Raw genomic sequence first — 23,983 nt, 5'->3', positions numbered from 1 at the left:
CATGTCAGGTGACTCCTGTTCCTGACCGCCCAGAGCTATGGGGCAGCTGGGAAAGGAGATGAATTTGTGGAGGGGACACAGAGGGGCCCACGGGAAGCATGTGCAGGCTCAGGGGCAGCCCCACTGTGACTGGGAGGGTGGGAGCAGGCCAGGAAGTGCTGGGTCCAGTTTGGGAGCCCCAGGGGCTGCTGGAGGTGGGTGGTCGAGGAGGAGACTGCTGTGGGGTCTCATGGCGCCCTGTGCCGAGGTGACCTGACCTTCCTCCCGTTGCCGGCCTCGCCCAGTGATGTGGAAGCCGTCGCCAAGCTCATCACCACCTTCCTGGAGCTGCACTGCCTTGAGAGCCCCACAGAGCTGTCTCAGAGCAGCGACAGTGAGGCCGGCGACCCCGGGAGCCAGAGCTGACAGCCCCGCTGTGCCTGAGCCCATGCACCGCCCACAGGACCCGTGGCCTTGGCTTCAGTCGGTGCCTCCAGCTGAGTCGGCCTCTTGCCTGCTCACGCTGCTGCTTTCACACTGCACGAAACAGCAGGTCGGACCAGGACACCCTGACTTTCTCCAAAGTGAGGCCTGGGCATGCCTTTCTGCAGCCGGAGGTCTCGCCAGCCCTGGACTCCTGCTGTGGGCCACAGCAAGACCTCGGGCGAGTGGAGAGGCCGGGCCTTCATGGGTGCTGATGCTGCGTGTCGTCCCTGACACAGCGTCCTCTCCCTGGTGGACATCCCCAGCGGTCAGGTGCTTCCCCAAGGGCAGTGAGGGGTGAACATCCGGGGCCTACCTGGCTGTGCACGCTGCAGCCACACTGTGGAAGCTGCCCCTCCCCGAGGACCCGCCTCCCTTGCTGATGCCAGGATCTCGGCGCGTAGACCGCTCTGCCCCAGCAGTTGTCACAGAAAGGTCTCTCTGTTCCTCACACTCAGCCTCAGCATAAGCTGTGAGGCCAGAAAAAAGGTCAGCTCTTCTAGTATTGTGCAGCGCTTAAAAACCGAGAGCTCCGGCCGGGCGCAGTGGTTCATGCCAGTAATCCCAGCACTTTGGGAGGCTGAGGCAGGAGGATTGCTCGAGGCCAGGAATTCAAGACCAGCCTGGGCAACACAGCAAGATCCTGTCTTTGCGAAAAAAAAAAAAAAAAAAAAAAAACTAACCAAACAGGAAAAACCGGGAGATTTTCTGCAGAAATTGTGTTCCAGCCTCTCTCGAACCTGGGAAGACCTGGCAGGAGGGGGCTGGGCGGGGGCTGGGCTCTCAGCTACAGACCCCCACCCCCCGCCCTGTAGGAGCTGAATGCCAACCATCCTGACCTGCCAGTGCTCTTGGTTTCCTGAGTGCACCCAGGTCCTCCCAGGTGCGGTGTGCACCGAGCGCACCCGGCCTGTGAACCGGTGACTCCTGGGCCCTGTGAGCCCCCAGGTGGCAGGCCCAGGAATGGCTGGGTAGGACAGGGAACACCTTTGCCCCATGTCTGGCTGTGACCTTGGTGAAAGCCGACAGGAGAGAGATGGGACCCTCCTCCTCAGTAGTGGCTGCCAGTCCCTCATTGCAGGACACGGTCATAATAACCATAAATGACCCTTCGCGTGTCACCCACACCTTCCACTCTTTATTTCCAAAGAATCGGTGTCACACGTGCAGATTACAAAGCGAGTCTCCCTGTGCTGCTTCCTTCTGTGTTTTCTAGTCTCTCCCCTGGGGGTGCCCAGGGCCCTCAGGAACTGAGTGTGGGCGAGACTGCTGGGCCAGAGGGCACGACACCCACGTGGGCCTCTATTACCCAGGCCGACAGTTGGCAGCGCAGAGCCCCCCAGCCCACAGCAGGAGCCCCCGGCACGAGCTCTCCCCTCAGGGGTCCTGAGCAGTGTCCCTGCCAGGGCTGGTGGGTGGTGGCGGGGGGATGGACACCTTGCTGAGGTCCTGCAGGAGAGCTTGCAGCCGCTGCAGGCTAGGGTGCACGTTTTCCTCCAGCCACTCCTCCACAGCATCTGGGTAGAAAGCCAGCTGCAGGGCAGCCTCCAGCTCCTGCACGAGGGTGCCCCACTGCGCCAGGAGGCTGCGGGTGAGGGTGCCGTGAACGCACAGTCTGCACACTCGGGACTTGCCCTCAGCCCCATGGTCAGTACTGCCCTGTGCCTCAGTTTGCCTATCTGTGAAACGGGGCTACTGACCCTACCTCATCGGCATGTTGGGAGGAACGTCAGTGACAGCTGCACATCTGAGACCAGAGGGCCTTTTACAACTAGGGGCTCACCCTCTGCTTTCACTCTAGTTGAGGGACATGTCAGCGACAGCAGCAGTCCTCAGAGAACCCATAGCTGCATGGCTCTTGCCCAGGGCCTCACCTGAGCGCTGCGGGCTGGATGTGCTGAACCATGACCGGGTGGATGAGCTTCCGCCGGCGGTGGTAGGGGCTGAACCAGCCAGTGACATACCTGGGACAAATCCACATATGGCTGTGCCACGGGCTACCAAGGCAGCCGTGGGGAGGCTTTACAGTAATACAGAAAATGTTTAAGAATGGGGCAGACATTTCTAAGTCTTACATCCCCCAGAAAGTCTTTGTGAAGGATGAGGCTGCCTCCTCCTGTGCCTGGGGGTGGGAGGGCTTGTGAACCTGCCCCTCACCTGCACCTGTCCCTACCCCCCATCCACAGCTGCCTCCCATCCACACCTCCCCCATGCCTTACCCGCTTACCCGCACCTGCCCCTCACCTGCCTCCCACCCACACCTGCCCTCACCCACACATGGACGCTCACCCCACCTGCCCGTTCACCCGCACCTGCCCGTTCACCCGCACCTGCCTCCCACTCACACCTGTCCCCTCACCCGCACCCGCCCCATGCCTGCCCGCTCACCCACAGCTGCCTGTCACCCCCGCACCTGCCCCTGGCCCACACGCTCACCTGTTGCCCTCCAGCAGTGCGTCCACAGAGCTGCGCAGATGGAGGCTGACTTGTGTGACAAGGGCAAGGATGTTGCTGCCAGGGAAAGAGCCGGCCCCCTCCCTGCGGAGAGCCCTGCTGAGAACAGCTGTCTCCAGGGGTGGGGGGAGGGGAAGGGAGGAAGGGGACGGGGAGGGCTGCAGGGTGCTTGCCTAACAGGGTCCGTTATTTCCAGGCTGGAAATCCCGAGAAGGTTCTCCACTTTCGCTTTAACATCTTCATCAAATCCTCCTGAAATCACAAAGGAGCGGGGTGGTTGGAGGGACCTCTGGAGGAGGGGAGGGGGCTACATTGAGACCTGCAGGCCTAGGTGCTGGGGCAGTGGGCGGGCAGCATGGAGCCACGGGCCAGGCCCAGCCCCGCGTGTGCCAGCCCCAAGGGGACCTGGGGGCAGATGGGCCTGCTGCTTCTCTTTAAACACGTGAAATACGTTCCTTATTTTAAAAATCACAAAACAGAAGTAAGACTGTGTTGCCAGCAGCAACACCCGGACAGCAAGTGGCTCTTCCTGCTGGGCGCAGCCCGACCCACACAGGTGTCCAGGGCTCACGCAGAGTTTGCCACTGTGGTTTACACAATCGATGGAATATTCTAGAGCACCCGAAACAAACCCATGAGGCCTGCGGGCACCATTGTGGACAAATCTCCGAGTTGGTGTTCATGGAAATACTCTGCAAGAGGTTGACGGCCGGAGGGCAGTGCCCCAGTCACGGGTGGCGGGTGGGGCCGTGGGCAAGGGACGCTGCAAATACCGTCAACATTAACACAGCTCTTTAGTGTGGGGCACACGGGTGTGTTTTGTTTCCGCCCCTTTCTAAGCAGTTAAGAGTCAGCAGCTGAGAAGTCAGTCTGACCTCATTCTGAGTCCTCTCACCGGCCACATGCCCATCCCTGGGCGGCCGCGCCTGCGGGTCCTGCTCTCAGCGCGTCTTGGCCATTTTTCTTTCTGCATCAGCACCACGCAGTCGCTAATTTCCTGTGTGGCCTGCGAGTTTCCACGCACGCTCATCTGGCCAAGCCCCCTGCGGACCCCGAGGGGCTCCCCAGTGCCTGCCCCTGCCCATAGGTCCCGCTGCTCCCTCAGGAGACCTGGAAGTGTGAGTGCTGGGTCTGGGTGCAGGGCCTTCCAGGGCCGGGCACCTGAGCCCCACACCTGCTCGGCCAGGTGTGCAGGGACGTGTGTGCAGCAAAGGTGGAGCCGCTCCCCACATCGACCTGCGTGCATTTCTGCGGATTCACTGTGTCTGAGGGCTGCGTCCCGTGTCACTCTCCAGCCTGCTTTGGGCTTAAGACTTGGAGACCTGGGCACAGGCCCAGCCTGGGTGGACTTCGGGGCAGGCGGGTGGCTGAGCTGGGGCGGTGAGACCATCCTCCTGCTGTGAGAACCACCACAGTCCAGCAGGGTGGTTGGAGCACTGGGTGCTTGGCCTCCTGCCCTCCGGGTCTTTCGGGGAGGAGCCAGTGGGGCTTGGGGTGGCCAGACCAGACATACCGCGTAGAAGCAACTGCAGACAGGCGGCCAGGGACGGGACTCCTGCAGGGAGCAGCTCGCACAGCACAGAGTAGTGGTCGTACCTGGGTCCATGAGAGGGGCGCTCAGCTCCACAGCCCGCCCCCAGCAACCTGACACAGGCGCCCTGACTCAGGACGTCCCTGCTCTTGTTCCAGGGCCTTGGGCTACATCAGCGCTGGGGGCAGCCTGACCCCTTCAACCCATGGGGCCCAGGGTTTCCAAGACAGGTTCTGTGCGGCAGGGCTCTCACATCAACTCCGTTCTAGAAACCAGACGAGTGAAGAGCGTGGGGATTCCTTGCTGCGATGCTCTCCGGAGCCATGGGAACTCTGGGTGGACTGAGGGTGGGTGGCTGGTCATTGTCCCTCCCCCCAGCACCTCTGGCCTCTGAGAAAAGGGCTCCTGCTTCTGGGGGCTGCCCTTGATGGCCCCCTCCTAGGGCCTCTGGGCCCCTCCTGCCCCACCCTTTCCCTCGGCCGCCTCCTGTCTGGCTGGTGGGGGTGGCAGCTTTTCCCCAAGGCCCCATGAGAAGGGCGAGAGATAGGCCTGGCAGGCAGCAGGTCAGGGGCAGCATCTGTCCCAAGCGAGGGCTGGGGGGCCTTGGCCTGGCCTACGCTTCCCACTGCTGGGTAGGGTGCCTCCACCTGCCCATGCCTCAGTTTCTTCAGCTGTGAGGTGGGTGACAGACGCTGCCCCAGGTATGAGCACAGGCGAAGGCTGGGCGATGCCTGACGCCACAGCCCCAGGCTCGCCTGAAGGATGTGCCACTGCTCTGGGGGAAGAGGAGCCTCGCCCTGCTCTACGGATGGTCCTGGTTTATGCAGACAGAGCTGTATCCCAACAGGACAATGGGAACTATCTAGAAGCTTCTGCAGAGCCACTGCCAGCTCTGGACATGTATGGCGGCTGTGAGCTGCCCCTGTAGCAAGCTGGCCCACCAGGTTCTGCGGTCCCCATCATGAAATTCTTGACTCCATCTGAATCTGAGCTTTGTGGGTGAGGGCACAGGGCCCCTGAGGGGTCCAGCCTCCAGCCGCTCACCTAGCCCACGGCACCTGCGCCACCTGCCCCCCAACCCTCTAACTTGAGACGAGACCCGAGGTCAGGACTTGGCTGGCAACCAGGGGTTTATCTGTAGCTCTGCTTTTCACACGGTGTCTTCAGGGGAGCAGGGGCCTGGGAGCGCCAGGGTGACGCCACGGAGGGTGACGCCACGGAGGCCCAGCTCCTTCATGGGACTAACAAGGCCCATTCTTGCCAGGCAGGACCCACAGTCACGGGATGTTTACAGCTGAGGAAGTGCTTAGATACCTGCAGGGGCCACTCCTGCAACAGCGGACAGTCCTGCGTCCCCACACCCACGACAGCATGTGCCTTCTAGGTCACCAGAGTTAGGCTTCCGTAGGCTACACACTGAAATGTCCAGGACAGTTTTCTTTAAATCATAGAGTAATACATTTTTTTTTTTTTTGAGACAGAGTTTTGCTCTGTCGCCCAGACTGGAGTGCAGCGGCGTGATCTCGGCTTACTGCAACCTCCGCCTCCTGGGTTCAAGTGATTCTCCTGCCTCAGCCTCCCGAGTAGCTGGGATCATAGGCACGTGCCACCATGCCAGGCTAATTTTTGTATCTTTAGTAGAGATGGGGTTTTACCATGTTGGCCAGGCTGGTCACGAACTCCTGACCTCAGGTGATCCACCCGTCTTGGCCTCCCAGAGTGCTGGGATTACATGTGTGAGCCACTGCGCTCAACCCATAGAGTAATAAATTCTGTCACGCTACTGGCCCACCCACAGGTAGCACAGCTTAGTGTTTACGTAGACGAGACCCTGATATGAGACAAACGGAAAACAGAGCTAGGCACGCCTGTGCTGGCCTTCCGAGGGCCCCACCTCTGTCACTGGGCACCTTTCGGTGACCTCCCCTCACTGCAGTCGGCCTTGAATTCTTTCCTGTGCGAGACCCAAGAACCTTCTCGTGGGTTCTGAATTGAGACGGCATTTCTAGCAACAGAGTGAAATACCGAAAGAACCGAAACCCCTCCTCATGCCACAAGCAAGACACACACACACACACACACACACACACAGCCTGAGGTGCGACGCGCACACAGCCTGAGGTGCGGTGCACACGGGCGGCGTGGGGGCTGGGGGCCACGTGTGCGTGACCCCGAACACGGGAGTAGCGTCCCTCAGCAGCCGCTCTGGCGTGCAGGGCCCAACCCCACATGGCTGTTTCTGCAGCTCCTCTCAGAGGCCTGGGCTGCTTCCCCTTTGACGGACCTGGGAAGGCCCTTGGCGGACGCTGGACAGGCCGATGTGGCCACCAGAGCTGCCCTGGACCCTCTGAGGACAGACTGGCCAGGGCTTACCTCTGCCAGCCGGTCAGGATGATACCCTGCAGTGAGTCTGTGGGCCCGCTGCCCGCCACCTGCAGCCACTGCACGTGGTTCCTGAGGTGGTGCTCGACAGGGGGCATGGCCTGGCTGGGCCCTGTGGCACCCTTGAAGGCACTGGCTGCCCACAGCCGCAGAAAGCCGCACCGCCGGTACTTCTGCATGAGGAGGACTGGGTGAGAAAGCAAATAGGTGAGTGGTTCCCGGGGAGACGGCCAACACAGCCCCGGACATGCCTCCCGGGGCTCTACCCAGAGCCGACATGGGAGCCGCCTGTGACAGCCAGGCCCGGGTCCCAGTGTAAGAGACTCCAGAGTGTATGTGGCCGGCCTGGGGCCCAGTCGGGGAGACTCCAGAGTGTATGTGGCTGGCCTGGGTCCCAGTCGGGGAGACTCCAGAGTGTATGTGGCCCCTGGTTCACCTGCTCACTAGGAAGACACTGGTGGAACGGGGAGGTGAGACACCAGTGCAGGGCGGCCGTCCTGAGGCGCCATGGGCTGGGGTCTGCTGGGCTGTGCCCTGGCCTCTACCTGTGCAGGCCCCAGGCTGGGCAGTTGGGGCTGCAGGGTCACAGGGCCAGGGACGGCCTTCCCAGGCACATGGCCACGACAACACACCCCCCACAACTTGGCACTGACCCTTGCCGTGCACATCCAGGTCGGCCGCGTAGTCCCAGAGCACCGGCTCCACCAGCTGCGGCACCCCGGACGCTGCAGACAGAGCAGACAGAATGGATGTGAGGTTGGTGAGACACCTGGACCACACCCTCAGCCCCTCAGACCCACCTGTTCTCGTTTTGCTTGAAAGTGTGAGCATAGATACCTTTTTAAGACAGACTTGGCACTGTGCTGGGTTTTTACAATGAATGCCACAACCACACACAGTGCCTTTCCAAGCCAGCGCCCACTGGAGCGACCATGCTCCCGCTGCTGCTCTACCAGGCCATAAGCCACAGGCACAGCTGGAGCACGCAGCTGAATGGAGGTCACTCTGAGTCATCCACGTGGCCATGCGTGGGTGGGAGCTGCCAGGCCAGCACGGCCCTAGGACACCCTGGCTCCCTGCTCTGCTATGGAGCTCACTGAGCCTCGGGGCTGTGTGTGGAACTGGGCCAGGTGTTTGAGTACCACCTCTTGGCCCAGAGAGGTGCTCAGCAGCTCATCCCAAAGCCTCAGGCAAAGTAAGCAGGGCCCAGGGGCTGGAGGAGCAGCCAGCGGGAACCTCGGCCCCCAGTCCCAGCAGGGCTGGCCTTGGAGGAGGCTGCTGCAAGTGCTGGATGCTCTCAAGCCCTCTGGGCCACCGGACAGGCCCGTGCTCTCCTGCCCAAACCTCCACGGCTTCTAGGGAAACGACTCAGGCCCGGTGTCAAGGGGATGCGGGAGGTGGTTGTGGCGGGTCTGTGCGGGGCTGGGGCTCACCCTGGGGCCCACTTCCTACAGCACCTTCTTTCTTTGAAGCCACAGGTCCTGGGCAGGTCAGTGGCCCACCCCGTCCCCCAGCCCTGCGGGCCGACCTGCGAGCTGGTCCTCAGGCAGGTCTCTGAGCACGTCATCCCACACCAGGGGTGTTACGCCGGGGCGCCGGGCCTTCACGCGGCTGGCCACCGCCCGCATGTGTGACAGGCACAGCTTCCCTGTGCTGTTCTGCTCTTGCTGTAGCCACCGGCGCGAGGCCTCCCCCTCTCCGAGGTAATAGACCTGCAAGGAAAGAGCGGGACGGGATTGCCTTGGCAGCCGTGCACACCGGCAGGAGGGTCCGGGGTTCACGCCGTGCCCTGATGGAGAGGGACCGCTGCCTGTGGGGAGGAGGCCGGGGAGGGGCTCGGAGCCTTTGCTTACCACCCCCAGCGTGTCCCTGTCTTCCTCACTGAGCCCTGAACTTCTACTCAAGGTTTCCTGTGAATGTTCACAGCAGCTCTTCTCACAGCCGCCAAAGCGGAGACCACAGGGGTCCATCCCCCATGACGGACCAGCACAGGGCAGCGTCCCCCACCATGAACACGGCTCGGCCTCAGCAGAGAGCCAAGCTCTGGCGGCCGACAGCCCGGAGGAGCACAGGTCATACACTGTGTGACTCAGTGCCCGTGGAATGCCCACATGGGCAAATCCACCGAGACACGAAGCAGACGGTGGTCGCTGGGGGCTGGGGGCGGGCCCGGGGCTTTGGCCTGGGGTGATCGCCCACACCAGGCATGTCTGGAAGAGGTGCTGATGTTTTTACTTATTTATTTATTCATTTATTTTGGAGACAGGGTTTTGCTCTGTTGCCCAGGCTGGACTGCAGTGGCACAATCTCAATCTCGGCTCACTGCAACCTCCGCCTCCTGGGTTCAAGCGATTCTCCTGCCTCAGTCTCCCAAGTAGCTGGGATTACAGGCGTGCACCACCACACCTGGCTAATTTTGTATTTTTAGTAGAGACGGGGTTTCACCATGTTGGCCAGGCTGATCTCGAACTCCTGACCTCAGGTGATCCACCTGCCTCAGCCTCCCAAAGTGCTGGGATCACAGGTGTGAGCCACCACACCTGGCCTATTTATTTATTTACTTATTTATTTAGAGCCGGAGTCTCACTCTGTTGCCCAGGGTGGTGTGCAGTGGCGTGATCTCAGCTCACTGTAACCTCCACCTCCTGGGTTCAAGCGATTCTCATGCCTCAGGCTCCTGAGTAGCTGGGATTACAGGCGCCCACCATCACACCCAGCTGATTTTTGTATTTTCAGTAGGGACGGGGTTGCGCCACATTGGCCAAACTGGTCTCAAACTCCTGACCTCAGGTGATCCACCCACTTTGGTCTCCCAAAGTGCTGGGATAACAGCGTGGGCCACCACACCCAGCCTATATTTTAAAATGGTTAGAATGGTAAAGCTTATGTGTATTTTACACACTCAGGTTTCCTTCAAAGAAAGGAAACTTCTGGGGCTAACATGTTCAGCTTGGGTTCCCTGTGAGCCACAGCCCTGCAGAACCTCCCAGCCCCGTGGGCACCAACCCTGCCCCTTTCAGTTCCGCATCCTGCCCAGGCCCTGACTGAGCTGAAGTCAGTGAGTGGTGGGAGGGGCGAGGGTGGGGGCTCACTGGGCTGGAGGGGGCACGTCTCTGGCACCCCCTGGGGACCACCTTTTCCAGTGGGTGCTTCAGGGTCCAAATGCAGAACTTCCTTCCTCTCAGCAATGAAAGGGTGTCCCTCGAGTTGTACCCTGACTTGTGCTGACTGCTGGTCCTGGGGTGTGAACCTGCCCATCACCCCCAGGCTTCCGCCAGCCCAGCCACCCGGGGTGGTCTCATCTGAAACGAGGGTGCCTCCCTTGGGCTCTGCAGGCTGTCCCGTGCCAGGCTGCCCATCCACCTGGAGAAGATGTTGGATGGGGCTTCCTGAGGGGAACAAGCCTGTCTCTAGGCCTCAGTGCCTGGAAGATTTTCCTACTTAAAAGGACAAGCCACGATAGGGGAGAGTGTCCTGCACAGAGCTGGGGTGACAGCACCCACCTCATCACACCCGACGTGCAGCCGCTGGGCGCCTGGGTGCAGCTCCAGGACCTGGTCGATCATGGTGCCCACCAGCGCCAGGGACTCCGCCTCGTGGGGGTTCAGGGTGCAGGGGAAGGGGCCCACCTCCCGCAGGTGGGCGAAGGCCGCGTGCTTCAGCACAAACTGCGGAGAGACAGAGAAGTTCGCATTGGGGGCGGAGGAGCTGGACTGATCTCCTTTTGGCCACCTGGGGCTTCTGTTTCAAATCTACGGATAATATAAAAAAATTGGGCCAGGCACAGAGTCTCAGTCCTGTAATCCCACACCTTGGGAGTTTGAGGTGGGTAGAATGTTTGAACTCAGGAATTTGAGACCAGCCTGGACAACATGGTGAAACCCCATGGAGTCTCACTTTGTCGCCCAGGCTGGAGTGCAGTGGCACAATCTTGGCTCACTGCAACCTCTGCCTCCCGGGTTCAAGTGATCCTCCCACCTCAGCCTTCCCAGCGGATTACAGGCATGTGCCACCACGCCCGGCTAATTTTTATATTTTTAGTAGAGATGGCATTTCGCTATGTTGGCCAGGCTGGTCTTGAACTCCTGACCACAAGTGATTTGCCTTCCTTGGCCTCCCAAAGTGCTGGGATTACAGGCGTGAACCACCGCACCCAGACCATATATATATATATTTTTTTTTTTTTTTTTTTTTTTTTTTTTTTTTTGAGATGGAGTCTCACTCTGCCGCCCAGGCTAGAGTGCAGTGGCGTGATCTCAGCTCACTGCAAGCTCCGCCTCCTGGGTTCACGCCATTCTCCTGCCTCAGCCTCCCGAGTAGCTGAGACTACAGGCGCCCACCACCACACCTGGCTAATTTTTGTATTTTGTTTTAGTAGAGATGGGGTTTCACCGTGTTAGCCAAGATTGTCTCGATCTCCTGACCTTGTGATCCGCCCACCTTGGCCTCCCAAAGTGCTGGGATTACAGGCGTGAGCCACTGCGCCCAGCCATAAATTTTTTAAAAACAAAATCGGTTTAAGAAAAAAAAAAAGTGGCCAGGTGTGGTGGCACCTGCCTGTGGTCCAGCTACTTGGGAGGCTGAGGCGGGAAGATCACTGGAGCCTAGGAAGTTGAGGCTGTGGTGAGCCACGATCACACCACTGCATTCCAGCCTGGGCGACAGAGTGAGACCCTGTCTCTGAAAAGAAAAAAACAGAAAAACGTTTATCTGTGAAAGACCACTCTAACTTTGCGTAAGAACAGAGACTCTGTGGCCTCGGCTTAGGGTTGCTCACTGTCCCCTTCCCCCTCACTGTGGAAACCACAGCTTTGCTGCCAAAGGGGCAGACTTCACTTGAGGCTGGGTAAAAACACACCCCTTATGGGGGCACTGTCAGTAGAAGCAGCAACTGGAGAAAAGGCCCTGTCTTCCGCTTGCCCGAGGGTGCAGTCCCTGCTGGGGAGAGCCAAGACTGGCTGCAGATGTAACGGGTGACTCTGGAAACAGAAAGCCGGATGGTGCTGCACACTCTCCTCAGGCCTGGCTGACGGGGGCCACACACACGTGCAGGGACCGGTGAGGGCCAGGTGGGAACTGCGCGAACCTAGGGATGCACCTCCCACCGCCCACGCACAGCCCCATGGCAAGGGGAGGAGGCCTGTGGGCTCAAGGTGTGGGAGCACGACCTCTGCCCAAACCCTTGGCTGACCACCAGCTATGAAGACAGAGGGATGACCCTAGGAACCCACGCTAAAACGTAAAAATAAGAACCAAAAAAATCTCAGCACAGACATCAGTGAGCACACACAGCTGGGGGCGGGTCCTGCAGGTTAAATGCAGGCCATTTGCTGGAAAACAACAAAAAGACCACCACCAGCCACTGGGGAAAAGAGTAAACATTCAGCTTTGCTATAATGTATTCACTGAAATGTTCAGTTCTCAACCAAAAATTTTGAGAGGTGCAAATAAACTGGAAAGTAGAATCCAGTTCACAGACTCTGACTCTCAGGGACCACATGTAGAAGTTATCAAATATTTCAAGGAAACTACTAAGAATATATTCTAAGAATGAAAGGAGGCCGGGTGTGGTGGCTCACACCTGTAGTCCCAGCACTTTGGGAGGCCGAGACGGGCGGATCACTTGAGGTCAGGAGTTCGAGATCAGTCTGGCCAACATGGCAAAACCCCATCTCTACTAAGAAGACAAAATTAGCCGGGTGAGGTGGCGGGCGCTGTAATCCCTCCCTACTCGGGAGGCTGAGGCAGGAGAATGGCTTAAGCTCAGAATGTGGAATTTGTAGTGAGCCGAGATCACGCCGCTACACTCCAGCCTGGGTGACAGAGCGAAACTCTGTCTCAAAAAAAAAAATTAGCACTTAGGGAGGCAGAGGTGGGAAGATCACTTGAGCCCAGAAGTGTGAGACCAGCCCAGCAACATAGTGAGACCCCACTCTTCACAAAAAGGAAAATGAACAAAAAAAAATTAACTCAAAATGGGGCCAGGTGCAATGGCTCATGCCTGTAATCCCAGCACTCCGAGAGGCTGAGGTGGGAGAACTGTTTGAGGCCAGGGGTTTGAGACCAGTCTGGGCAACATAGTGGGACCTGGTATCTGCAAATAATAAAAAAACTGGCCGGGTGTGGTGGCACACACCTGTGGTCCCTGCTACCCAGGAGGCTGAGATGGGAGGATTGCTTGAGCCCAGAAGCTCAGGGCTGCAGTGAGCTGTGATTGTACCACGTGCTCCAGCCTGGGTGACAGAGTGAGACGGTGACTCAAGACAAATAACTTGGATGTTCAAGGGTTCTGGAGAAAGAATAAAAATACCAAACTAAAAATGGATCATAGATCTAAATGAAAAATGCACACAAGTTAAACTTTAGAAGAAAATACAAGAAAAATCTTTGTGATCTGGTGATCACAAAAAGTTTTTAGAAATGACACCAGAAGCCTGTAAGCTCCACACTGGGAGAGAATACCTGCAAATTACATAGCATCAGAGGACTTGCATCTAGAACTATAAAGAACCTTAAAAACTCGAGCTGAAAAAAAAATGGGCAAAACACCTGAGCAGTTATTTCTAGTATACCAAGAGGGTATACTAGGCTGGGCGCCGTGGCTCACGCCTGTAATCCCAGTACTTTGAGAGGCTGACGCAGGCAGATCGCCTGAGGCCAGGAGTTTGAGACTAGCTTGGCCAATACCTTGAAACCTCATCTCTAATAAAAAGACAAAAAGTTAGCCGGGCGTGGTGGGGTGCACCTATAATCTCAGGTACTCAGGAGGCTGAGGCAGGAGAATCACTTGAACTCGGGAGGTGGAGGTTGTAGTGAGCCAAGATTGCACCATTACACTCCAGCGAGACCCTGTCTTAAAAACAAACACACAAAAAGGGTATACTAATAGTAAATGTACACATGGAGGGTCTTCCTCAGTAAGAGACCAACCCTTCGACATGCTGATTTTGGATGTCTGGTCTCCAGAACTGGGAGAACATTTCTGTTGTCTTAAGCCACCTGGTTTGTGGCGATCACTTCTGCCCTGACAGCAGTGTCCTTTGAGGAGATGGCGAGTGTGAGTGGTCAGGGCTGTGCTGTGACTTGCTGCAGTGGGGAGAGGGGCACGGAGGGGCAGAGTGGCCCTGGGAGACCCATTAGGAGAGTTTCATGGTGAGTCCGTAGCGGTTTAGACAGGGGTGGTGCCTGCATGACAGAGGAAGAGGAGGAGGAGCAGCAGCAGGACCAACATGGGTCAGGGCGCGGGCGGGTGGTGGTGCTGACTGTGGCTGGTCTGCTTCTGGTTTGCACACCAGAGGCTGGAGGAGGCCCCTCAATGGAAGTGACCAGCAGGCAGCTGGGGATGAGGGTCTGTAACCCAGGAGGTCTGGAGTTGCTGAGGTGCAGACAGAAGAGGAAGAGGAAGACAAAGAGGAGGACGAAGAGAAAGCAGGAGCAGAAATGGCACCATCTAGAGAGAGAGTGGGAGGTGGGAACAGGGGCCAAGAAGAGGCTTGGGGACCGCCAGCCACAGGGAGGCAAATGCAAATGGCTACCGAGGAGGCGCAGTCAGAGGCAGAGGGAAGCCGGAAAGTGTGGGGCTCAGGAGAGCGTCTGGGGATGCTAGAAGCTACCAAGGGGTCCAGCCGGAGAGGACTAAAACCATCCCTGGACTTAGTGACCTGGAGGACCCTGGTGGCCTTGGGAGAGACATTCTGTGGAGAGGTGGCAGGAGGCTAAGAGCGCAGGCCAGGTCCCAGAGCAGAGTGCGAATGGAGAGAATCAACTAGAAAGGCTGGAGGACCGAGCTATGGGAAGGAACTCTGGTGGCACGCCCAGAACACCGGCATGTGTAAGTGAAAACAACCTTCTTTCCCGCGGTGTGTGGAAATAGAAGCCAGAATGGTGTATCTGTTAGAGAAATAAATGGAACCTAAGAGCCATTAAATCAGTGTGGTGGTTAACGCTGCATCACTTCCAGTTTGTTTGATGCAGACAGGAAAAAGAATATTGTGTATATATATATTTTTTGAGACAGAGTCTTGCTCTCTCGCCCAGGCTGGAGTGCAGTGGCGTGACCTTGGCTCACTGCAACCTCCGCCTCCTGCGTTCAAGCGATTCTCCTGCCTCAGCCTCCCGAGCAGCTGGGACTACAGGTGCCCGCCACCATGCCTGGCTAATTTTTGTATTTTTAGTAGAGACAGGGTTTCGCCATGTTGGCCAGGCTGGTCTTGAACTCCTGACCTCAGGTGATCCACCAGCCTCGGCCTCCCAAAGTGCTGGGATTACTACTGGTGTGAGCCACCGCACCCAGCCTGAAAAGCACCTTTTCTTTCCCTAATACCGTGTTTTACCTCACATAATAATATTCCGATGAATACAAGTTACAAAGGAAACTGCCTCCCAGCCTCCAGGACCCCCTTTCTGGCTCTTTCCTTCCATTTCTCGGGCAAACAGGCAGCCCCAACCTGCAGCTCTGGCCGAGTCAGGCAGGGACTTCCTAGATCAAAGGCCTTTCCATGTTGTGCTGAGCTGCACTGCCTGCACCCCAACCACGGGCCTGCTGCACCTACCCCTGGGCACAAGCCTGGCCCAGACTGCAGCCCCTGGACTCCACATTTGGCACCAGGTAACTTCCATTCCTGCCACTCACCTCCATGTGTCCAAATGTCTGCACCAAAGGAATCACCTCCAGCTCATTGAGTCCAGCCAGATGCAGGATCTCTTTGATTTCAGAGGGGCTGGAGAGACAAAAATTCACGTAGAGAGAGGGTCACATGGGCAGCATGTGACGTCCACACACCCCCAGCCCTTCCTCGTCAGGCCCTGGGGGGCTCTCCAGGAAACAGTGGGGCCCTAAACTCCACAAAGCTTGACAGATATCCCGATTTCTGGAAAGGCACCTGCTCCAAAATTTCGGAAGATGATGTTCTAGAACGTCCTCAAGTAATGGTTTGCTTTTCTTTTTTTTTTTTTTTTTTTTGAGACGGAGTCTGCTCTGTCGCCCAGGCTGGAGTGCAGTGGCGGATCTCGGCTCACTGCAAGCTCCGCCTCCCGGGTTCACGCCATTCTCCTGCCTCAGCCTCTCTGAGTAGCTGGGACTACAGGCGCCCGCCACCACGCCCGGCTAATTTTTTGTATTTTTAGTAGAGACGGGGTTTCACCGTGGTTTCAATCTCCTGACCTCATGATCCACCCGCCTCGGCCTCCCAAAGTGCTGGGATTACAAACGTGAGCCACCGCGCCCGGCCAATGGTTCGCTTTTCAACCCGCGACAAGAGAATGAAGTCATCACATTTTACAAGAAACTACCCAAGGCCAGGTGCAGTGGCTCACGCCTGTAATCTCAGCACTTTGGGAGGCCGAGGCAGGCAGATCACTTGAGGTCAGGAGTTCGAGACCAGCCTGGCCAACATGACGAAACCCCGTATGTACTAAAAATACAAAAATTAGCCAGGCCTGGTGGTACGTACCTGTAATCCCAGCTACTCGGGAGGTTGAGGGAGGAGAATCACTTGAACCTGGGAGGCAGAGTTTGCGGTGAGCCAAGATCGCACCACTGCACTCCAGCCTGGGATACAGAACAAGATTCTTTTTTTTTTTTTTTTTTGAGACGGAGTCTTGCTCTGTTGCCCAGGCTGGAGTGCAGTGGCGCAATCTCGGCTCACTGCAAGCTCCGCCTCCCGGGTTCACGCCATTCTCCTGCCTCAGCCTCTCCGAGTAGCTGGGACTACAGGCGCCCACCACCACGCCCGGCTAATTTTTTGTATTTTTAGTAGAGACAGTGTTTCATCGTGGTCTCGATCTCCTGACCTTGTGATCCGCCCGCCTCGGCCTCCCAAAGTGCTGGGATTACAAGCGTGAGCCACCGCGCCCGGCCAAGACTCTGTCTTAAAAAAAAAAATGCCACAGGAGGAGCCACACTCCATCCAGGCACCACCCCTGTCTAAACCGCTACGGACTTACCATGAAACTCTCCTAACGGGTCTCCCAGGGCCACTCCGCCCCTCCGTGTCCCTCTCCCCACTGCAGTAAGTCACAGCACAGCCCTGACCACTCACACTCGCCATCTCCTCAAAGGACACTGCTGTCAGGGCAGAAGTGATCGCCACAAACCAGGTGGCTTAAGACAACAGAAATGTTCTCCCAGTTCTGGAGACCAGACATCCAGCTGCCGGGTCAGCAGCTGCCCGAGGGCCCTCGACCTGAAACAATCCCTGAGCACACGTCCTCTGCAGAAGGGGCACATCCTGGGAAGGGCTGACTGCCCCGGGTCGACTTCTTCATTTTTCACAAGCTTTACATGAGCTGTCATTTATGAATTTATCTAAAAAAAAGCTATTTCTAGTTTTTCTATGTTTGAACCATTTTAGGCTAATCCGTTCTATGGATTTATGCGTTACATAACGTCTTTAAACATTCCTGTTTCAAGCTTCGAAGGAACCCTGGTACTTTACTTTTTCACATAGAAAGACAAAATGTCTTCATTGTAGGAAGAAGAGTATGAAGAAAATGCCAACCCCTGATCATGTCATCGCACTTGATCATCTCATCACACCTGATTATCTCATCGCACCTGATTATCTCATCGCAGGCCAACACCCTGGCTCACCGTTCCTCTCTTCTGATCTAACCACATGTGGGCTGCGTGGGGTGCGGGTGTTTTGGAGTTCTGACACATGGAGTCAAAGTCCTCCCAGAGCAGACGTCACGTTACGTTCACCAGAAGGCAGTTTTCCTCTTTCTCATTCTCATCAACACGGAGTCTTACAATTTTTTATTTATTTTATTTAATTTATCATTATCTTTTTGAGACCGAGTCTTGCTCTGTCACCCAGGCTGGAGTGCAGTGGCATGATCTCAGCTCACTGCAACCTCTGCCTCCTGAGTTCATGCAATTCTCCTTCCTCAGCCTCCTGAGTAGCTGGGACCACAGGCGCACACCACCATGCCCAGCTAATTTTTTCTTTTTCTTTTTTGTTTTTGAGACGGAGTCTGGCACTGTCGCCCAAGCTGGAGCGCAGTGGCGCAATCTTGGCTCACTGCAAGCTCAACCTCCCGGGTTCCCGCCATTCTCCTGCCTCAGCCTCCCGAGTAGCTGAGACTATAGGCGCCCGCCACTATGCCCAGCTAATTTTTTATATTTTTAGTAGAGATGGGGTTTCTCTTGTGTTAGCCAGGATGATCTTGATCTCCTGACCTCGTGATCCGCCCACCTCGGCCTCCCAAAGTGCTAGGATTACAGGTGTGAGCCACCCGCGCCCGGACTGAGTCTTACAATTTTTTTTTTTTTTTGAGACAGAGTCTCACTCTGTCGCCCAGGCTGGAGTGCAGTGGCACAATCTCGGCTCACCGCAAGCTCCACCTCCCAGGTTCAGGCCATTCTCCTGCCTCAGCCTCTGGAGTAGCTGGGACTACAGGCGCCCGCCACCACACCTGGCTAATTTTTTTGTACTTTTAGTAGAGACAGGGTTTCACTGTGTTAGCCAGGATGGTCTTGATCTCCTGACCTCATGATCCACCCGCCTCGGCCTCCCAAAGTGCTGGGACTACAGGCATGAGCCACCGCTCCTGGCCTTCACATTTTCTTATACGCTTATTGGCCTTTTTCGTTTCTTCCTTTGGGATTGGCCAGTTAATGTCCATTGCGCGTTTATCTTTGGGGCTGTTACTGATTTTCACAAAGACCTGTGATTTTAACGCTGAGCAGGGGCCTCCCATCTCTACCACACCTGATTTTATTGATTTTGATTCTCTCCCCTTCAATTCTTCACTTCTCTAACTCAAGGCTCGACTGTGGCCTGAAGAGCAGCCCCTCCCTGCACGGAGGCCTTCTCCAGCCTTCTCTAGCTCAGCCTTCTCCAGCCTCTCCAGCCTTCTCTAGCCCAGCCTTCTCCAACCTTCTCCAGCCTCCTCCAGCCTTCTCTAGCTCAGCCTTCTCCAGCCTCCTCCAGCCTTCCTAACCTTCTCTAGCCCAGCCTTCTCCAGCCTCCTCTAGCCTTCTCTAACCTTCTCTAGCCCAGCCTTCTCCAGCCTCCTCCAGCCTTCTCTAGCTCAGCCTTCTCCAGCCTCCTCCAGCCTTCTCTAACCTTCTCTAGCCCAGCCTTCTCCAGCCTTCTCTAGCTCAGCCTTCTCCAGCCTCCAGCCTCCTCCAGCCTTCTCTAGCCAGCCTTCTCAAGCCTTCTCAGCCTCCTCCAGCCTTCTCTAACCTTCTCTAGCCCAGCCTCCTCCAGCCTTCTCTAACCTTCTCTAGCCCAGCCTCCTCCAGCCTTCTCTAACCTTCTCTAGCCCAGCTATCTGCAGCCTTCTCTAGCTCAGCCTTCTCCAGCTCAGCCTTCTCCAGGCCTTCCCGTCAACAGAGGAACCGCCTGCAGGACAGAGACAGGAACTGCAGCTCTTCCCTGTAGGGGGCGCTGCTGATGCTTACTTTCCCTTTAAATGTTTCAAAATTCTCTCCAGTGAATGTTTGGAATGCAACTTTGTTTTCATTTTATAATTTTTTTTTTTTTTTTTTTTTACAATTAAAGAGATGAATTTAAAAAGACAAAAAAGGAATACACCCACCACTGTTCAGTTCCTGACTGTTCCACCCGCACCTCCAGGTTGCTGCTCCTCCTGCCCTGCAGAACCCCCCCTTCCCCGCGTTCCCGCCGGGCCCCTGTCCCTGCTGCGGGCGGCGTTACCTGTAGGCGTACTTGGCCCTCAGCAGCCTCAGAGGGCCCTCGTAGGGAAACATGTCTTCATACTCAATGAGGAGGCCGTTTGCACCTAGTGCACGGAACAGAGGAAAAATCTGGGAGATAAACAGGGAGAGGTTAGGAAGAAGTGGCCGCTGGAGTACGACGTGGCACGTCCACAGCGGGGAGACGCCTTCCCTTTCGGCCTGTGGAGACTGTGGGAGTTGCTATTCCTATTTCTCCTGGGAACCTTAAATCCGGAATGTGTACTTTACGTTATGCCAAACGAAACTCCCAGTTCCAGTGACTATTTTGCACAGAAGGGGAGATATGCTATCAAACAGGGCTGCTACTCAACGCGCTGGTGGCTCAGCTTGGGAGGGACGGGTCCGGCCAGCAGGGAGCCACCGAGAAGCAGCTCTTCACGAACGGGGGCCCAGCAGGGCAGCCAGGCTGAGGGGCACCAGCAAGGCACGGGGGACAGGGCAGTCAGGCTGAAGGAGAACAGCAAGGCATGGGGGACGGGGCAGGAGGAGCCGGGGCAGGGGGAGCAGGGCTCTGGAGGGTTGGGGTCAGCACCTGGGGGAGGTGAGAGAGGGGTGCGGAACTCATTTGTTCCTGGGCTGTACTCATGGGGTCCCTTCTCCCTCATTCTCCTCCCCACTTTCTTCTCTTTCTCTTTTTTTCTTTTTTTTTTTGAGACAGAGTCTCGCTCTGTCACCCAGGCTGAAGTGCAGTGGCGTGATCTTGGCTCGTTGCAACCTCTGCCTCCCAGGTTCAAGCGATTCTCCTGCCTCAGCCTCCCGAGTAGCTGGGATTACAGGCGCCCGCCCTGATGCCCAAGTAATTTTTGTATTTTTAGTAGAGACGGGGTTTCACCATGTTGGCCAGGCTGGTCTCGAACTCCTGACCTCAGGTAATCTGCCCCTCGGCCTTCCAAAATGCTGGGATTACAGGTGTGAGCCACTGTGCCTGGCCTCTCTCTTTTTTTAACAGACGGAGTCTCACTCTGTCGCTCAGGCTGGAGCGTGCTGGCATGATCATGGCTCGCTGCAGCATCCAACTCCTGGGCTCAAGGGATCCTCCAGCCTCAGCCTTCCAAGGAGCTGGGACTACAGGTGCATGCTAGGCCTCCTGGATGACTCACGTGCAGGAGAACCAAGGAGCCCCAGCTGACGGTCAGGATGAACTGCCGGACATGGAAGGCCACGCAGACCATCAGATGTTTCTAGATGTCACGGGGCTGTGACCACCTGAGGGCACCTCAGTCAGAAAAGCAGAACCATGCAGCCAACCCACAGAAACACAAGGGGTGATGAATGGGGACCTTAAGTTTGGGGAGATCTGTCATGCAGCAACAGATGACGGAAACAGGGACTCCAGCTGTAAGTTGGATCTCCTTTGCCTATATTCAATTGTCAGAACACCTTTCCTTTCTTTTTTTTTGAGATGGAGTTTTGCTCTTGTCCCCTAGGATGGAGTGCAGTGGCGCAATCAAGGCTCACCACAACCTCCGCCTCCCGGGTTCAAGCGATTCTCCTGCCTCAGTCTCCCAAGTAGCTGGGATTACAGGCACCTGCCACCACACCTGGCTAATTTTTGTATTTTTAGTAGAGACAGGGTTTCACCACGTTGGTCAGGCTGGTCTCGAACTCCTGACCTCAGGTGATCCGCCCTCCTCGGCCTCCCAAAGTGCTGGGACTACAGGCATGAGCCACCGCTCCTGGCCTTCACATTTTCTTATACGCTTATTGGCCTTTTTCGTTTCTTCCTTTGGGATTGGCCAGTTAATGTCCATTGCGCGTTTATCTTTGGGGCTGTTACTGATTTTCACAAAGACCTGTGATTTTAACGCTGAGCAGGGGCCTCCCATCTCTACCACACCTGATTTTATTGATTTTGATTCTCTCCCCTTCAATTCTTCACTTCTCTAACTCAAGGCTCGACTGTGGCCTGAAGAGCAGCCCCTCCCTGCACGGAGGCCTTCTCCAGCCTTCTCTAGCTCAGCCTTCTCCAGCCTTCTCCAGCCTTCTCTAGCCCAGCCTTCTCCAACCTTCTCCAGCCTCCTCCAGCCTTCTCTAGCTCAGCCTTCTCCAGCCTCCTCCAGCCTTCCCTAACCTTCTCTAGCCCAGCCTTCTCCAGCCTCCTCTAGCCTTCTCTAACCTTCTCTAGCCCAGCCTTCTCCAGCCTCCTCCAGCCTTCTCTAGCTCAGCCTTCTCCAGCCTCCTCCAGCCTTCTCTAACCTTCTCTAGCCCAGCCTTCTCCAGCCTTCTCTAGCTCAGCCTTCTCCAGCCTTCTCCAGCCTCCTCCAGCCTTCTCTAGCCCAGCCTTCTCAAGCCTTCTTCAGCCTCCTCCAGCCTTCTCTAACCTTCTCTAGCCCAGCCTCCTCCAGCCTTCTCTAACCTTCTCTAGCCCAGCCTCCTCCAGCCTTCTCTAACCTTCTCTAGCCCAGCTTTCTCCAGCCTTCTCTAGCTCAGCCTTCTCCAGCTCAGCCTTCTCCAGGCCTTCCCGTCAACAGAGGAACCGCCTGCAGGACAGAGACAGGAACTGCAGCTCTTCCCTGTAGGGGGCGCTGCTGATGCTTACTTTCCCTTTAAATGTTTCAAAATTCTCTCCAGTGAATGTTTGGAATGCAACTTTGTTTTCATTTTATAATTTTTTTTTTTTTTTTTTTTTTTAAAATTAAAGAGATGAATTTAAAAAGACAAAAAAGGAATACACCCACCACTGTTCAGTTCCTGACTGTTCCACCCGCACCTCCAGGTTGCTGCTCCTCCTGCCCTGCAGAACCCCCCCTTCCCCGCGTTCCCGCCGGGCCCCTGTCCCTGCTGCGGGCGGCGTTACCTGTAGGCGTACTTGGCCCTCAGCAGCCTCAGAGGGCCCTCGTAGGGAAACATGTCTTCATACTCAATGAGGAGGCCGTTTGCACCTAGTGCACGGAACAGAGGAAAAATCTGGGAGATAAACAGGGAGAGGTTAGGAAGAAGTGGCCGCTGGAGTACGACGTGGCACGTCCACAGCGGGGAGACGCCTTCCCTTTCGGCCTGTGGAGACTGTGGGAGTTGCTATTCCTATTTCTCCTGGGAACCTTAAATCCGGAATGTGTACTTTACGTTATGCCAAACGAAACTCCCAGTTCCAGTGACTATTTTGCACAGAAGGGGAGATATGCTATCAAACAGGGCTGCTACTCAACGCGCTGGTGGCTCAGCTTGGGAGGGACGGGTCCGGCCAGCAGGGAGCCACCGAGAAGCAGCTCTTCACGAACGGGGGCCCAGCAGGGCAGCCAGGCTGAGGGGCACCAGCAAGGCACGGGGGACAGGGCAGTCAGGCTGAAGGAGAACAGCAAGGCATGGGGGACGGGGCAGGAGGAGCCGGGGCAGGGGGAGCAGGGCTCTGGAGGGTTGGGGTCAGCACCTGGGGGAGGTGAGAGAGGGGTGCGGAACTCATTTGTTCCTGGGCTGTACTCATGGGGTCCCTTCTCCCTCATTCTCCTCCCCACTTTCTTCTCTTTCTCTTTTTTTCTTTTTTTTTTTTGAGACAGAGTCTCGCTCTGTCACCCAGGCTGAAGTGCAGTGGCGTGATCTTGGCTCGTTGCAACCTCTGCCTCCCAGGTTCAAGCGATTCTCCTGCCTCAGCCTCCCGAGTAGCTGGGATTACAGGCGCCCGCCCTGATGCCCAAGTAATTTTTGTATTTTTAGTAGAGACGGGGGGGTTTCACCATGTTGGCCAGGCTGGTCTCGAACTCCTGACCTCAGGTAATCTGCCCCTCGGCCTTCCAAAATGCTGGGATTACAGGTGTGAGCCACTGTGCCTGGCCTCTCTCTTTTTTTAACAGACGGAGTCTCACTCTGTCGCTCAGGCTGGAGCGTGCTGGCATGATCATGGCTCGCTGCAGCATCCAACTCCTGGGCTCAAGGGATCCTCCAGCCTCAGCCTACCAAGGAGCTGGGACTACAGGTGCATGCTAGGCCTCCTGGATGACTCACGTGCAGGAGAACCAAGGAGCCCCAGCTGACGGTCAGGATGAACTGCCGGACATGGAAGGCCACGCAGACCATCAGATGTTTCTAGATGTCACGGGGCTGTGACCACCTGAGGGCACCTCAGTCAGAAAAGCAGAACCATGCAGCCAACCCACAGAAACACAAGGGGTGATGAATGGGGACCTTAAGTTTGGGGAGATCTGTCATGCAGCAACAGATGACGGAAACAGGGACTCCAGCTGTAAGTTGGATCTCCTTTGCCTATATTCAATTGTCAGAACACCTTTCCTTTCTTTTTTTTTGAGATGGAGTTTTGCTCTTGTCCCCTAGGATGGAGTGCAGTGGCGCAATCAAGGCTCACCACAACCTCCGCCTCCCGGGTTCAAGCGATTCTCCTGCCTCAGTCTCCCAAGTAGCTGGGATTACAGGCACCTGCCACCACACCTGGCTAATTTTTGTATTTTTAGTAGAGACAGGGTTTCACCACGTTGGTCAGGCTGGTCTCGAACTCC

At 56.5% G+C, this 23,983-nt stretch overlaps 2 protein-coding genes across 10 annotated transcripts in view; one reads left to right on the top strand and one right to left on the bottom strand.

Moving 5' to 3' along the window:
• Positions 1-1,583, top strand: part of LOC100596824 (cytochrome b-245 chaperone 1) — a 7,258-nt gene extending 5,675 nt beyond the window's left edge. For both annotated transcript variants that reach the window (XM_030828098.1, XM_030828097.1), the window contains one exon: positions 285-1,583. In XM_030828098.1, the coding sequence (XP_030683958.1) occupies positions 285-405 (121 nt within the window). In that variant the 3' untranslated portion in view covers positions 406-1,583. The remainder of the gene's footprint in view (positions 1-284) is intronic.
• HEXD (hexosaminidase D) overlaps positions 1,573-23,983 on the bottom strand; it is a 27,114-nt gene continuing 4,703 nt past the window's right edge. For 2 of the 8 annotated variants that reach the window (XM_030828083.1, XM_030828080.1), the window contains exons 2-11: positions 22,330-22,439; positions 15,462-15,549; positions 10,333-10,497; positions 8,358-8,541; positions 7,483-7,554; positions 6,821-7,016; positions 4,430-4,512; positions 2,899-3,168; positions 2,337-2,426; positions 1,573-2,047 (exon numbers count right to left, since the gene is read on the bottom strand). In XM_030828083.1, coding sequence (XP_030683943.1) covers positions 1,581-2,047; positions 2,337-2,426; positions 2,899-3,168; positions 4,430-4,512; positions 6,821-7,016; positions 7,483-7,554; positions 8,358-8,541; positions 10,333-10,497; positions 15,462-15,549; positions 22,330-22,382 — 1,668 coding nt within the window. In that variant the 5' untranslated portion in view covers positions 22,383-22,439 and the 3' untranslated portion in view covers positions 1,573-1,580. Of the gene's footprint in view, positions 2,048-2,336; positions 2,427-2,898; positions 3,169-4,429; positions 4,513-6,820; positions 7,017-7,482; positions 7,555-8,357; positions 8,542-10,332; positions 10,498-12,965; positions 13,006-15,461; positions 15,550-19,491; positions 20,193-22,329; positions 22,440-23,983 lie in introns of those variants that run through there. The other 6 variants (XM_030828086.1, XM_030828082.1, XM_030828081.1 and 3 more) reach the window with 6 other exon arrangements.

This window comes from Nomascus leucogenys, chromosome 14 (assembly GCF_006542625.1).
Source record: "Nomascus leucogenys isolate Asia chromosome 14, Asia_NLE_v1, whole genome shotgun sequence".
NCBI lineage: Eukaryota > Metazoa > Chordata > Mammalia > Primates > Hylobatidae > Nomascus > Nomascus leucogenys.
Note: the sequence above shows the minus strand (reverse complement) of the source record. Positions and strands in the feature narration are given on the sequence as shown.